The sequence below is a fragment of the Protopterus annectens genome, chromosome 10.part0 (assembly GCF_019279795.1).
Source record: "Protopterus annectens isolate FY-2018-M chromosome 10.part0, PAN1.0, whole genome shotgun sequence".
NCBI classification, from domain to species: domain Eukaryota; kingdom Metazoa; phylum Chordata; order Ceratodontiformes; family Protopteridae; genus Protopterus; species Protopterus annectens.
In genome coordinates this window covers 765,224,581-765,242,029 of record NC_056744.1, presented here as the reverse complement: position 1 = coordinate 765,242,029, position 17,449 = coordinate 765,224,581, and the positions used below count along the sequence as shown (strand labels likewise).

General features: G+C 32.3%; 1 protein-coding gene across 1 annotated transcript in view; it reads left to right on the top strand.

Annotated features, from left to right (window-relative positions):
• Positions 1–17,449, top strand: part of DNAI4 (dynein axonemal intermediate chain 4) — a 1,182,639-nt gene that overhangs the window by 280,637 nt on the left and 884,553 nt on the right. Inside the window, exon 5 of the mRNA XM_044085587.1 lies at positions 14,757–14,913. Within this exon, the coding sequence (XP_043941522.1) occupies positions 14,757–14,913 (157 nt within the window). The remainder of the gene's footprint in view (positions 1–14,756; positions 14,914–17,449) is intronic.

The following is a 17,449-nucleotide window of genomic DNA, read 5'->3' as shown; positions in this document are numbered from 1 at the left end:
ACAAAGTCATGCTTTAGTGGCTGTTAAGTCTTCGTAATTTTTTGGAGAAGTGCCAGGTTTTCAAATGTGCAGTAAGTGTGGAGTCATCTGTGTATTGTATTAGGGAGGCCTGTTGTGTGGATGTGTGGAGGGTTTTATTGAGAATGTTAAAAATGAGAGGATGAAGGTAGAGCCTTGAGGTGCACCGATGGTGACTGGAAGGTATGGAGAGAGGGTGGAGTGCTATTTGACTGAGTGATACCTGTTGGACAGATAGCTTTTAAACCATAGAATGGTGGGCTGAGATAGACTGTGTAAGGATATTTGAAATAAAAGTTTTCTGTGACAAATTGTGTTGAAGGCTATAGACAAGTATAGAAATAAGGAAAAGACTAGTTTGCAGTTATTTCTATCTTTATTGACAGTATCTATAAAGGTTAGAAGTGCAGTGTTAGTACTATGGAAATTATTGAAGCCGCATTGTGTGGGGGATAGGAGATCTTCCTGCAGGAGATAGTTTAGCAATTGTTTTTGACTATATTTTTCAAGTATTTTGGAGAGGGGGACTAAGAGTGCTATAGGTCTAAAGTTAGTAATGTCTGTTGAATTTCCTCCTTTGTGCAGAGGAATAATATGTGATTCCTGGACTGACCTATATATATATATATATATATATATATATATATATATATATATATATATATATATATATATATATTGAAACAGGATAGGAAATGCTATCAGCTGCTGTTATAAGTCACTCACTGAGAAGGTCATCAGCTGAAGTAGAGCATGGTTTGGGTTTGTTTAAGAGTAGTTTTTTTTAAAGGATGTGGGCACAGATTTGAAGGTAAAAGTAGATGTGATATGTGGCTATTGGGCAGGGTCAAAATCTGATGTTGGGAAATCCTTGATTAGGGATTCTATGCTATATATGAAATTAGATTTGAATTCTATTACTTTTTCTAGTGGAGAGTTATTGGGAGAGAGGTTAGGGTTGAATTTTTGGCTGGGATGTAAGATTTCTTTAATAGCTGATCAGAACTTTTTTAGGGTTGTGTTTACTATTGTTCTAAATGTTACTATAGTATATTTTTTGTTTTCATTTATTTACTTTTTAGCATGGTTGCAGAGCATTCTGAAGTTTTTTGAGATATTGTGATGTTTTATATTTTTGCCATTCTTTCCACACATTTTTTCTATCCTGTATTAGCATTGTACTATTTTTGAATATCCAAATTGCATTATTTGTTTTAGCTTTTTCCTTTTAGGATGTGCAAGGCTATTTAGAATATTTAGGAAAGTTGTATTGAATTAATTTATAGCATTGTGTAAGGAAAAGATTCTAGGATGTTCCAGTTAATAGATGATAAGGTTATAATGAGCATTTCTGGGTTAAAGTTGGATAGGTTGCATGTTGTTTTGTAAACATGCTTTTTATGTGGATGTGTGAGATGCCTGGCTGTATAGATTGGGAGATGCTTGCTGAGAGAGTCTGACTTCGTACCTGTGGTGGTGAATTCTACTCTGTGATTGGCCTAATGATGGCTGAGTAAAGGAGATGATGAGATCCCTATGTCTAGGTATAATTCCTTTATTTTTAAGCTGTGCAGTATAGAAGGACTTTCTTACAGTGATGGACATATGCTGGTTAAAAGTTAGGTCATTGTCCATATAAGTTCCCAAATCCCAAACAACTGGATTACCTCTTAAGAGTGTATTGTCAATGTGGTAGTTCCCTGAGTAGATGACTTCCCAACATGTACAATAATGCATTTTTGGGATTTAGTTTCAGTCCATGATTTTGGCACCAGTTATTATTAAGGACAAACCTTCCTGTAGGATGACTAAGACACTTGGGGATTCAATGACTGCTCCTAGCTTGCAGTCATCTGCAGACTTAGCCAGAGCTCTTTATTATTGGCTTTTCCTTCTGAAAAGTAGATGCCAAACATGAGTGGTCTCAGCACAAAACCCTGGGGGACTCCACTGGTGACTGGTCTCATTGTGGAGGTAACTTCCCCCAACTTGGTTTCCTGCATCATATCTGTGAGCCAGTTGGCAATGTTGCAGGTGACATAGGGGGTTTCCCTGTTTATTTAGCTTTTCTACCATGTCTGAGAGGGGAATTATGTCAAAAGCTTTGGTTGGCTTGGGGTATATAGTCTGTACCATGTTTCCCTTCATCCATTGCTTTGCTAACCTTTTCAAGAATGTCTACCAAGTTGAGTAAGCATGGCTTGCCCTTGACAAATTCAAACTGAGATGGGTCTAGTGTTTGGAGGTTGCCAATGCCCTGATTGATTAGTTGAATGATAAGTCTTTCCATGGCTTTGCATATGAGGTTGGTCATACTTATTGGCCTGTAATTGCCTGGGTGTGTGGAAGGTCCTCTGTTATGCAGGGGAATGACTGTAGCTATTCTCCATTTACTTGGTTCAAAATCTGTATGGAGACTGAGATTGAACAGTGCTGTTAGGGGTGTGGCTAAACCATGCTTCATGCTATTTAAAATGCATCCAAGAATATTGTCACGACCCATTGATGCAGTATTTTTAACTTTTGATACCATTTTTAGTACTTGGCTATTTTCTGATGCATCATGAGAAAGAGATGGAGGGGAGAAAGGGATAATGTTAGAGATAAATTTATCAGCCAGTAGGTTTGCTATATCTTCAACCTCATTCATAATCAGCTCAGTGCATTGCTGCAATGTGCTTTTGAGATTACAAACATAACTAGAAAAGGCCCTGTGATTGCCTTTGACTTGGGTAGCTATTTTAGCCTCAAACTTGGCTTTAGTGGACTTTATTATGCTTCTGATTTGTTTGGTTATTTCAGTGACTATGAGTCTAACATTCTAGGAAGTCTTCTTTTTACTTTTGGTCAAAATTCTGTTCCTTTTATTATAACTTTTTTTAACACCTTTGTTGAATTATCACATAAGACATAGGCAGACAAACATGTATCTAAAAGGAAAGCAACCATATTAACATGTTCCTAGTTGCAAACAATATACATCACATATATCTTATTGTAAACCTTGTTGGTATTATGGTTCTGCTATCTATCTATCTATCTATATATATATATATATATATATATATATATATCGAAGAGCATGCACAACATTTTCAAGTTCATTTTACTTTTAGTTGCTCAGCACATTCAGAGTTGTTTAGAATATTTTATGGAAAAATTTGCTCAGTGTGGTTGGCATTGTGATCCACTTTGAACCTGTCAGTATTAATTATTTTAAAATAATTTTACATGCTGTCATGTCCCTGGTATTCCCCAAATGATAGATTCATCTTTCATACCCATTTATTTAATTATTGTAACTCCAAGGTTGCACTACTTCAGAGGAATAGCAATATTTAAGTCACATTTGTTGTGCCTTTTTTTCTTCTGTCTCATTTTTTCAGTTCTTGTTGGCCTTGGAATCTACTTTTGGAGTTCTCATGACTTAGAACACCTCTGTTAAAGAATAATTTTATCACAGTTGCTCAACACTTTTTGATACATAAGGGACAAAGGAGTGGAAAGGATCCTGAAATTGCTTAAGAATGACAACATTATAAAAAGAAAAATTATTTTGTGTGTGTGTGTGTGTGTGTGTGTGTGTGTGTGTGTGTGTGTGTGTGTGTGTGTGTGTGTATGTATATATATATATATATATATATATATATATATATATATATATATATGGGTCTATATCACAAAACCGAATGTTTGGGTTGTCGAACACCTAAACAGCAAAAGCTGAAAACAGCAAATGGCCACTTCTGCAAATTTTTTCACAGGGAAAAAAATTCACTTGGCTATTATCGGGAATTTGCCATTTTCCCCAATGTAGAGCAATCTCAAAGTTGGTATATGTATTTAGGGGGTGTGTGAGGGTCGAAGCCCCCCACTTGATTAGGGTTTGAAAGTTTGTTTTCCTGTCTACCGGCCAAGCAAAATTTTTCCCTGTGAAAAAATTTGCGGAAGTGGCCGTTTGCAGTTAGATGTCGATGTTTAGGCATTCGACAACTTAAACATTCTATTTTATAATCTAGACCCATATATATATATATATATATATATATATATATATATATATATATATATTATATATATATGGTTTACAATAAAAATGCCGAACGAAGATTAACTGCAGATGGGATATCGGATGGCAGATGGCCGATTGCCATGTTGCCGACTATCGGTAGTTCATATCAGCAAATGCCACTGTGCATTCACTAATATGATTCATAGGTAGGTACTAGGCTATCGGCCCTGGGGCCTGTACAAGCCTAGCCAAAAAGGTACCCTGGCTTTTGCCACCCAAGAAAATTATTTTCCTGTGCCACTGTTGAGCAAAGCCACAGATGTGATCCCCGGGGTGAATTTCCTATTTTCCATCCAATCATCAAGATTTTTCTTGAAGAGTGCTAATGAGGAGCTTTGTTTGGTATAGATAGGTAGTTTATTCCAGAGTATGGGAAGTCTCTGGGACAGGAATCTATCCCTCCGGCATGTTCTGTTTGTTGTGGTGACAAGGTTTAGGTCCCTAGAGTGTGTAGCTCGGAAGGATTGGGATTTCTTTAAGTGGAGCATGTCCAACAGCTCTGGGTTTGACATAGCTTTGTATGTTAGGCAGAGATCACCTCTGAGTAGGCGATATGCGACAGAGTAAAGCTGGAGTTTTTTTAGATGGTCTGCGTAGGGCATCTGTTTGAGGCTGGTAATCCTCTTTGTGAGGTATTTCTGCGGCCTTTCCAGTCGATCTAAGGGCTAGAAATCATGATACAGTGTAATTTGGGACATTCTTCACTTTCTTCACTGTAGTGTGATCTTGGAGTAGGAATATATATTGTTAACAGAGGGTGTGATGGGTGCAGGGGGCTTGCCCCACTGCACAGACATGAGGTGAAGTGTAGGAGTTGTACTTAATTGAGCTCCTATGCAGACATCATGTTTTATGTTGGGCGACTTTGTTGAATTTGCTGAATTCATTCAGCAGATTCGACATTTAACCTATGAATAATTTGTTATTCGGCCTTTCCATTCGAGGTTCTGAATGGATTTTTTTGTAACAACTCTTGTCATTTTGATAGTAAACCTATATATATATTTATATATCCATCTATCCATCCATCCACAACCACATTTTCATGTTTCTTCACAGGTGAGTAAGATGTCACTTCAACAGTGGGGATCATCTGGAGGCAATGTTCATACCACTGACTGTCTGTATATGTGTGTGTGTATGTATATATATATATATATATATATATATATATATATGTATATGTATATATGTATATGTATATATATATATATATATATATATATATATATATGTATATGTATATATATATATATATATATATATATATATATATATATATATATATATATATATATATATGTATATATGTATATGTATATATATATGTATATATATATATATATATATATGTGTGTGTGTGTGTGTATGTGTATGTATCTCTCTCTCTCTCTCTCTATATATATATATATATATATATACACACACACACACACACACACACACACACACACACACACACACACACACTGTTTTCCATTTTTATTTTCATACTTGTATCATTTTTATACCATTGCAAGATCCTCTCCTTTGTCCCTTATGTTAATGAAACCAGTAATCCATATGATAGGAAAATCAAGTTTTGTTCAGATTTACTCACTTTCCGTCTAAGGTCTGCCACCCCAGCTATTTTCCATTTGTGTCATCTGTCAGTAATATTTTATTTACATTAAATAATTACTTACAGTGTACATTTGCATGTGGAAGCTTGTTGGTATCTCATTTAGCTCACTGCCATCTTGTTTTCAATCAATGCTTGCTCAGTCTTTGCTTTTAACTTTTGTATAATTTTCTCTATGGATGGTGAAACTTTTCAGTCAGTTGACAATGTATGGAGTATAATTAGCTTTACTGTTTTGTATTATAAGAAAATATTTCATTAATTCATTTCAGAGTATGGACAGAATTGATTTTTTGTCTGTAGAGTGATCTGTTTATGAGACCATTTTCAAGAGTAAGCAAAATTACTTTTTACTGCTGTTCATATATTTTTCAACAACTTTTTATTTGATTTTATAATCAATAAATTATATACAGATAACTAGGAAATGAACAATAAAATAATTAAACTATATACAATAATCCATAACAAAATCCATTATGAATGATATAAAACCATTAATATGTATCCAATGAAACTTTGCCAGGCTAACCATTTATGAGTCATATTAGATGTTCTTGCAAGGATAGTTTGTATTTCTTTATTATGCACACACTTTGCTAAATTTATGAAATTACTCAATAGGAGATCTTGTTCATTTTTCCAGTTCACTGTAATTACTTTTGTGGCAATGGCCAAAATTGACCAAAGGAGAGGCACTTAAAATTTTGGATTTACGTTTGGGATTGGAACATTAAATATTAATAAGGAATCCATAACGTGACAATTATCCATTCATAGGGCCTTAACAAAATCTTTAAAATTATTCCAAAATTGCAGTACAACCCTGCATTCTATAAACATATGTATCCAATTAGCATGCAATATTTCTCCACATCTCCAGCACTTTATTTCTTTTCCTTTATGAATAAAAGCAATTTTATGAGGTGTAAAAAACAACTCTATGTAAGAATTTTCAGGTGAACAATTTCCAGTGAAGGGAAGATGTGGTGTTAACAGATTTTAATTCCAGTTTTTTATTATCTGCTGATAAGGATTCCTTATTAACTTTTGTGGAATAGTCCCAAAAGGCCGAATTAAATGGCAAACATTCATCTCTTAAGATTTTATATAGAAGTGATATATATGATTTATATTTAGTTTCATTTGAATTAATACACATATAAAATTGTATCAGCTGTGGTAAATGATCTATTTCTATATTGAATAACATTTTCAGTTTATTATCAATGAAATATCATAAAGCTTGTACGAATAGCCAGTTATCCTGTTTAAAATTATATCTGGCTAAAAGAATATTGACTGAATATACCTTACTGGAATCTAGAAATTGACACCAACATTTTAGATTGTAAATTTAACATTTTACACCAGATAAAGGCTTCTAAACAATCTGGAGTGTAGTCAATGGGAAATATTAGGAATAGTAAATGCTTAATAATGTAGTTACTATCTATTACATTTTAAAGGTACTAAAATATGATTTATCCCATAGGTAAAATGGTGAAATCTCTTATTATTGAAACAAAAATCTCGTAAAACCCAATGTATTTTACTGATGCCCAAAGAAGAGCATACTTGCATATCAGAACTACTATTAGAATTTATATTAACTTCATGTATAGTTTTCCATCCTGAAATGTAGGAGGTGTTTAGCCAGTGGCATACTGTATTAATAATAATGGCTTTAGTGTATAATTCAATATTAGGAAAACCAGTTCCATTGTCATCCCAGCTTCTTACATGCCACTTATAAGCTATCCTTGGTTTTGAGGATACCATAGAAACTTTAGTAAAATAGTATTTGTTTGAGGAATGTTTTAGGGGGAATTAGAATTAAGGATTGTGTATAAAATAGAATTCTTAGTAAGATAACCATTTTTATCTATGAGAGCCTATCTTCCATGGTAAAAAAAAAAACATTGTATTCCAATTATGTTAGTTTAGTAATTGTATTTATCAAATTTATATAGTTCAACAATGTAGTGTCTTGTCAAGTAGGTTTATAGTAATCCCTAGATATTGAACTGATTTATTTCCCCAATTAAAGTTTTTATGATCTTGTAAGTATGCATTTATTTTCTTGTTTATTAATAATGCTTCAGATTTATTTTGATTAAAACTTAGGCCTGAAATTTTCTCAAAGAGGTTAATTGATTTAGTGATATAATGTAAAGAATAATCTATGTTTTCACTTGTTAAAATAATATCATCTGCAAATTGGATTTTTCAACAATAACCATTATTTAAAGATAAACCTTTTATGTTAATATTTCTTATCTAATTAGCAAAAGGTCCATTTGACAAAGCAAACAGTAAGAGTGACAGGGGACAGTCTCGTTTTGTACCTTTTGATATTCCAAAAGGTGATGATAAGCATCCCCTAATTTTAATATATGAGTAGGAATTGTTATATAACTTCATTATTAATTCAGTAAATTCTACAGAAAAATTATATCCAATAAAAATATTATATAGGTATGGCCAACTGATGGAGTTGAATGCTTTGTCAGTGTCCAAACTCACAATGGAAAGTTGCTTCTTAGATTTATTTGCAATATCAATCAGTGTTAATAGTTTAATAATGTTATCTTGAACTTTTCTATGCAATATGAATCCTGTTTGATCATAATCTATTAAATTAGGCATTATAGTATTCAATCTCTTAGCTAATATGGACATAAATATTTTATAATCAATATTTAACAAAGAAATAGGGTGATAAGCGGAACATAATTGAGGATCTTTACCTTGTTTTAAAATAGGTGCAATTAAAGAGTATTTCCAAGAAGGAGGTGTGTTCAACTCATTTTTAATTTCTTAAAATGCACTTAGAAAAATCTTTAGTGTAGAGTCTGAGAAAAGTTTATATATTTCTAGGAATTAAATGTCTAAACCTGTGGCTTTGTTATTTTTTTAGCTTTTAATTTGACCTTTCAATTCTAAGAATGATATTGGTTTATCTAGTATTTTAATTTGTTGTATTGATAATTTATTCTTGATATTACTTTGTGGAAATGTATCAGTTATAGAATCATTTTCTAAAGTCAGGTTTTTGTCATTAATTGATTTACAATGAATTCTAAAAGCTTCTAATATACTTTTTAAATCAGTTGCTTTTTTGTGGAATTGTTAACTACAAATTTTGCTTCATTTATATAATTTAAGCTATTTATTTGTTTAGATCTAATATCTAACTTATGTAAATATTTAGGATTGACTGAGTAAGATTGCAACTTAAGTCTTTCCAAATTAATTGAATCTTTATGCTTTAATATTTTTGAATAGTTTTGATGTAATGTTATTAATTCAGGGTTGTGCAATCTTAACCTTAGATTTCAGGTTTGATTTTAATTTATCAATTTTAATTTGCATTTATAACAATTCTCTATCCCACTCCTTCCTTTTTATAAGAAATCAATTCTTAATTCTGCCATAAAGGTATACCTTTAATGAAACCCATAGTATAACATCTGATACCTCACCATTATTATTGAAATCTAAAAATGAATTTATTTCATTTCAAACCCACTCTTTAAAACGTTTAATTTTTAATATATAAGCTGGAATTCTGTGCCCAAAAAAATAATTCATCATTGCTTGTGTTAAGATTAAAGGTTATGGCATTATCATAGGAAAGTGGACATGACATTATTAAGACTTCTTGCAATTTGGAATAAATGTTATTAGAGATGAAAACCTTACAAATGTTTGTTTAGGTTCCAAATCTAAATGAATAATGTGTATAATCCAGGGAACTTGTCATTTTTAAGCCATATATATATCTTAGATTCAATGAATTAATGAAGTGATTTATTTTTTTTGATTGTGCTGTTTAGGTTTATTACTTCTGGAGATATCTCTATCAGATAATAAACAGTTAAAATCTCCAGCCAGAATGATTTCACCTCTTGCATGCAGAGCCATGGTATCTAGGTACTTCTCAACAAATCTATTGATTGTGCTGTTTAGGTTTATTACTTCTGGAGATATCTCTATCAGATAATAAACAGTTAAAATCTCCAGCCAGAATGATTTCACCTCTTGCATGCAGAGCCATGGTATCTAGGTACTTCTCAACAAATCTAGTTCCCATTCCAGGTATCCAATATTAGCTAATTAATGTGTAATATTTATTATTAATTTCTAGTACAGCCAGGTACAACATTTCACCTTTATTGGAGAATATACTAAAAACTTTAGGCATGGTAAGATAGTGTTTCTAAGATATAGAATAATAGTGCCTCTCCTTTTTGTTCTATAACAAGAGTCTATTAAAACTGAATAACCACTAAAGGATAATTTCTATAAATCTTTTTTAAGTAGGTGGGTCTCTTGTAGAACGATTGTGCTTTATGCATTTTTGACACATTTAAGTAAACTAGCTCTTTTGATACTGTTGTTAAGGCCACTGACATTCAAAGATAGACATTTATATGTTAACATCTGAATGGAATATATTTAGAACATCTGTAATATGGTATTATATATAATGGATTATAATTATTTTTAGAATATTTTATCATGGATGAAACAAACAATTTAACTTTTAACCTTTGAAACCAAATACTATATACATTAGCATGCATGGAACTAAATGTTCCTGGTTTGATTGAGTTGTTAGTCAAACCACCTGCCATCTACATTTCACACGCCTAATACCCTATATTAGCTACTTCCCAAAATTAAAAATTAAACACTCAGCAATTTGATTATGAAAATATAGTAACCCATTACTATGATAATTACTAACATCAAATATTGTAAAACCTGTTTATTAACCTAATTAATGAAATATGCAAACAGATTGTATTGATACAAAACATATAGCAGAACTCAGAAGAACTATTCAAAAACTATTCAAAAAAGAGAGAAGAACAATATATATATTCACCTATACAAGAGACACCTATGTAATATATACATGACTAAAATAAAATGGTACAGTATTTTATACAGTTGTTATAGATAATCAACATAGCTGAAATACTATAGCTTCTATTAATCAAAGTTAGGGTAATTAAATCTACTAACAGTAAGTCATTGTATTTTCTCCTTCAAAAGTTATTAAAGCAAAGTGATTTACTGCTAATAATGATCTAATTGGTCAATGACTTGTCCTTTGAGATGAACATGTCAAAAATGTTGAATTAAAAACAAAAGTATTGAAAGTTAAATGTGTGTGAGTGTGTATATATGATTACCACAGCAGAGCTGTAGTCATCAGTCAAGTAAATGATGACCTTTTTCTATCAAACTCAATATAACATCATTATGGAATGTCAGTAAAAGTAGAGCACTATCACAGATGAATAAAATTATTTTAGACAAGTAAATATTTAGCACTGGTGAATTTGCAGTTATATTTAGGTCAGTGTCTTTTAACTAGATCTTGTTGCATTGTCACATTCATTAATTATATAAAAGTATCTTATGTATCAGTTAGCTCAACAGATGGAGAAAACTGCATGAAAATGGATGGTAACAAATCCCATTTTAATGATTTCTCTGGTCTTAACCAACATAACCTCTTTTTAACTTTACTCAGATTTTATTTATATATCAACACACATCTCCATAATATAAATGCATGACCATGTAAATACTATACCCTATGTGGATATAATTTTGTCTAATCTAGCATGGCCCACATCACTCTTTTACTGGCTATTATGCTTGCTTATGAATTAACTGACTGTATAGGTACCACTTATAATATGCTCATGACAATGTGACATTAATGTACATACTGTTTTTAAAGCGCTCAGTATTCTCTGAGTAGCTTTTAGAAATATAAACTGTATATTATCTGTTTTACAGTACCAGTATTCATAACACAAGTAATTATTTAGTATTATTAACTTGAACCAGTGTATCTCTTAAGCACAAGTGTAAATTTTCAGGTATGTTCATGTTGGTTAAAAAGTTAGAGAGATGAGCCGCCACCAAAGGACTAAAACCTATCTCCTTTAAGAAATAAGCATTCAAAGTTTCAAATTAGAGTGACTTATGCGTTATGAGTGAGTTAAGAGGAAACACTTAAGCCTCTATGTAAAAATTAAGTCTTCATTATGTATATATTTATGGTGCAACTAATAAATGAATACATCTAGTAATCATCAGATGTTTCCCCATTACATTTTCATGATCACTTATATAAACCATCCCCTGTCTGTATAAACCATAAGCAAAATACCTTTCTAATATGGAGCGAATTGATTTATCAGTCACACTGACAAAACAGCAATTTTTCTGCTAAAGCACAATAAAATCTTGTATGTGGAAGGAGTACTTATGTTTATTGAAAGCAGCAGTGTTTAGTAGAACAATCAAATATCTAGTATGATCCTTTAAGTGAGGCAACATATAATAGCTCAGGAATCCCCAGTTGCATTTAAAATTATGTTTTTAGTGACAGTACCTCTTAACTCTTCATTGCTTGACAATACATAGAAGAATGTAGTCCGTGAAATGAAGAAATATCATCTTTACTGACAATTTAGTTAAGGAAACCTGTAAAAAATAATAATAAGCTGACCAGATCACCAATAGCAGCTGTTGCAGCATTCTATGCATCTAATGTAAGTTTAAAGGTCTCCATTGACTTCTTGGTCGCTCCGTTCATATCTACACACTGCGATAGCTTAAGAACAAAAAACAACAGTCCAGCTAGTGATCCATGACACTATTTTGAGCATATTTTCAAAGTCATTAGGTGGGAAACAAGTCTAATGTAAGCAAATTGAAGTAAACAGATCTCGAGGCAGTTCACTTGAAACGTCATTTCACCATGAAGTCAGCAACAGGTTTCAGATAAAAGCAGTGCTATTATTTTATTAAAGGACCACAGATTTTCACAATGTTTTTGCCTAATCCCAAAGACCACACAACCCACAGTGACAGCCATCAGTCAATGAACAAATGAGGCAAAAAAAAAAAAAAAACACACAGAAACCATCTCACTCTTTATAGCAAACATCATAACATATACAACAGCAAATTTACAAGTTAGTGGATTACTAGCCACAACTGCAACCAAGTACAACTATGTTGTACCATTTAAAAACATGTATTAGACTATGACACCTCATTATATGTACACATGCAGGCAACTTCCAGACATAGTATAGTGGTTAGCTTCTCCACTCAGGACTAGAGCATAATTAATAATAATTACCCTTCACTAGAAACACTTGCACTTTAAAACCAGAAGTTAGAAAAGGAAAAAGTGAATAATTTATTTTAGTAGAAGAAGAGAAAGGGGAAAAAATAGAAGAGAAAAGAAAAGAAAAAAGACAAGTATAGAACAGAATGTATGTAGCATGTTTGGTGTCTCCCATTAATAAAAAGTTAGGAAACCAAGTATTCAAGGACAGGAAAAAAATAAATTAAAAACCTATGAGTAATATTTATTTCTTCTTAAGCTTTTTGTTAGCTCCTTCTTTAACAGACCATCCATTCTTTGTTGCATGTATCTTTAAACTTTGTGTAGACCAGTCCATCTCCTTAATGTCTGTTATTAAGTTTTTCTTTTGAACAAAGTCCAAGGCTTCATGTAGAGAGCTGAAGATCTTTTCTCCGTCAGGCAGATACATTTTTATTCTGGCTGGAAATAGAACTTGTGCTTTGATATTAGACTTTTTAAAGAATTTTATTTAAAGAACATTATTTTCTTTTGGAGATAACAGAAGTGTAATCATCATCAAAATGAATGTTTCTCCCATTTATTTTGACAGGTGGATTTGACCAAGCAGATTTTAACACCAAATCTTTGTCTTGAATAGATAGAAATTTAACTATTATAGATCTGGGAGTGGAGGAATTACTAGTAGATGATATTTTAGACAAGGACCGATGTGCTCTCTCAATACAGAATGAAAGAGATTCAGGTACATTTAAAGCATTTGGTAACCAGTTTAAAAATTGTACCATATTATTTCCTTCTTTTTCAGACACCCCATAATTCCTTATTCCTCCTTGATCTACCCTCCCAGTCATCCACTTTCTTCAAAAGTAATGTATTTTGCTTAAGTAAAAATTCCTTATGACTTTCACATTCAGACAGTCTGCCATCAATGTCATTCACAGCTTCTTCAATGAATGAAATTTGATCAGAATGTTTTTAATTACTTCATTAAATAAGTCCAGTTGTTTTGTGCTGTCTTGTTTTATATGATCTATTTTGTTCTCCAGGTTATACACTTTGATTGAAAGTTCCTGTATGTTTGCTATGATGGGTTGAAATTCCTTTTTCATTACCCTCTCCTGATGTGAGTTCTTCGAGTTATTCATAACTGTATCACTTGTATAAGAACTTCTTTCAGGGAAAAAAAAACAGAAAAATACAGCACACCAATATTGATTTACCTTGAAAATCAATAACTAGAGGATAAACTCTTACTTATAAATAGAACTGAAACTTTTTTCTTCACAAAAATAATAACATTTTCTGTCAGAATAATAAGTAAAAGGCAGAGCTAAAATTCAGTGCTGTTAGCTGTTTGGCATTTTGGCCACGTCCCCACTGCTGTTCATTTATGACTTGTGATTTCACATCTAGCAGCATTTTATGTCTACATATTGTGTTGAGGAGGTGCATCTTTCTCTTTTATACATCTGTTGTGGAGGGGGGTACTATATTTCTCCTTAAAATGGAAACAAACAGCGCTTGACATGTTTTAAACTGTGACCAGTTACAAAATTAATATAAATAGCTTTGTGACTAGTAAAAATGTATTCTCTGTGAAATGTTTAGTCCAGGATACCATGACTGTATGGTGAAATCCTTACATTCTGATGTTTACTCTTAGAAGTTTTGCTTCATTGAGAACTTTTTTTGAACTAAATTATCAGTAGGGAAAATTGTTCTCTTTAATATATTGCCATATTTATAACCTGGTTTATTAAGAATTTGCTATTAACTGAAATGTCAGTGGGAATAGTACTTTTAAGACATTTTTCATGATTTAACACAGTTCTTTGAGGATTTTCCTTTAACTGATATCACTGGGGAAATGCTGTTTTGATATATTTTCATATTTTAAGATGTACAGGTAATACGAGAAGATGTGCGGGAGCACTTAACTGATAAACTCTTGGAGAAAATGATTGACATACAACTTAGTGAGACAGAAACAATTTGGTTATTAGACCTGCCAGCTGTTATGGTTTCTGTGGAGTCAGAAGAAGCTGAAATGATCAAGTAAGCAAATTATTAGCATTATTTAACACTCTTTCCATTGCCATCCTATAACTTGTGAAAACATTTGGTTATTGTTCAGTAACAAACAATTCAGTAAAAGTTACTAAAAACTAAAACATTACTAAATATTTATAATGTAAAAACATATTAACAGTGTGAAACTTATCATTACAGTGCAAAAAGAAAAAAATAATAAAGAATAAAGATGATATGTTTTTATAGAGCAGCAAATATATTCATAATGAACAAGAAGGTACAACCTGGAGGCTAAGACTAACTGCAGAAATAATGTTTACAAGTCTCTCCTGTTACAGGTGGGTTTCCATTACCAGACTGCATATCCACTTGAAAAAAAGAAGAAGCAATTTGTTGTTGTTCTTTGTCAAGACATTTTTATTATTTTATTTATTGCAGTTATACCAAAAATGAGCTATGTAAGTGAAGATGAATATTTTAATGTGTGCAGTCACTCTTTGAGCACTTGATAGTTTAAATAATGAAAAGCTGTTTTTTAGCTATGAGTGCCATTTAATGTTGAATATTATTTAACAAAAATCTTTGCAAACTTATTAAGACTCACATAATTTTAATTTACCCAGTAGTGATATCATCATAGAGGCTAGCATGTAAATATGTCTGCAGACTTTAGTAGATGTGACCCTGCATGTATGCAATGATACAGCTGTTAAAGTCTGTAGACATATGGACATGCTAGCCCTCTGGTGGCTCTATCAAAGGCTAATGTATTCAGGTGTTGCAGAGGAATTGTTAAAAGTTTAGGCAGAATGTAGTTTAACAGATGCAGATAAGAATGTTTTGCATTCTGAGTACACCACACACCTTGGAGTGAAAAATCATGACTATACACTTTAAGAACTTTTACTTTATCTACTTAAAAATGACTGTTATTTTCTCAGAAGCTGTTTGCACAGAAAAGGCTCTGAAAAGCTCTCAGTTTGGCTAAGTCATATTCTAGCCTTGCTATATTATGGTGCCATCCAGTGCTTTATCTTTTATTAATTTACAGGTTCATGCTTAATTCTGACTGTGTTCCTCAAGAAAGCACTATGCTATCAAATACTGTGACTAATACTAAGAGAATAATTTATTATGCTTATCCTTCTTGTGACAATTTTAGGTTAGTGAAATGGACAGAATGTGGGGATTTGGAATATTTGAGCATGTATGTGATTTATATAGCAAACATATGAATAATGCACTTTATAAACATGAATCTGGGGTATTATATAAGGGGTCATTTTGTTTTATTTAGTAGAACAAGCTGATGTTAAAGTTAAGTTTATGGCTGGAAAACCTTATCATTTATCATTTAGGTGTTATGTTGACATTAATGTAGGTAATGTAATGAAGCAATTAAAATGGTCCTACTGAATCTCTAAATTTCTCACCCAAAGTTCCAGAAAGGCTCTTGGAATTCACATTTTACAGTCAAAACCTAAAAATGCCCTCTGGGTAATAACTTTTAATTTTAGCCAGAACATAGGTATTTTTTGAACAGTAGAAATCAAAATCTGTAGATTAATTCCTCTTTCAAATAGAGGCAAATGCCATTACCCTTTCTTGAAAAAGACCAAATGTCTGACTAGCACTAGGCATGTCGCCTTTTTTTGGTTTCAGTCTCACCTTCAAGCTTCTGCATGACTGCATCTGGCTACTGATTCTCTGGCACACAGACTTACATTAACAAACTGCAGTTACTTTCTGAGACCATTCAGCCAGGATGCCCTATCCACAGAATGGGCAAATTGTGTTATATCTGTAGGAGAGAAGGAATTCAATAAAACAACACAGTTAGAATCGTCTACTAAATGCAATGCCATCAAGTATGAATAAATAAAACCTAGCTACTTGGACTTTTGAACTGGTTTGATCTAGCACATCATAAGCACTTTCAAATGCCACTGCTTCAGTGGATATCAGTGTAGAACCTAAACTTCTTGTTAAACCTTTGATAAAATATACTTTACAGTGCCAAGTAATACAGTTCACAGTAATCAGGAATGAGCACACACTCTGTATCCGTATACTATCTGTATGAAGTGCAACCAAAAACTCGCTGATGCTGTGAATCATCTTTCTTTTTCCTTTTTTATTCCTTTGAAAGCTTTCTTGATACATATAATTTATTGTGTTTTAAGATAAAAATGTAATAATGCTGTATACATTGTTTACTTTTCTTACTAAACAGTCATATTTACACACAAAATGTCATACTTATTGCCCCTCTGGTACTGGGTTATAGCTGAAAATGGTTCCTTGACTGGGCCACTTAGCTAATTAATAAACAAACAAATAAGTCAGTTAATCAATAAATAAGTACTTTTTTGGCCGACGGTGCACACAAAGCACTACTGTCCCTCTGGGATTGTTGTGTAGGTGAAAATAGTTCTTGGAACAGCTTACTTGTTAGTCAACAAACAAACAAATCAGTCAGTAAATCAATAATTGTACAATGATAGCTTATTAGTATTCAAAAACGTGCACGTTGATTGGTCAACCTAACGAGTATGCCTAT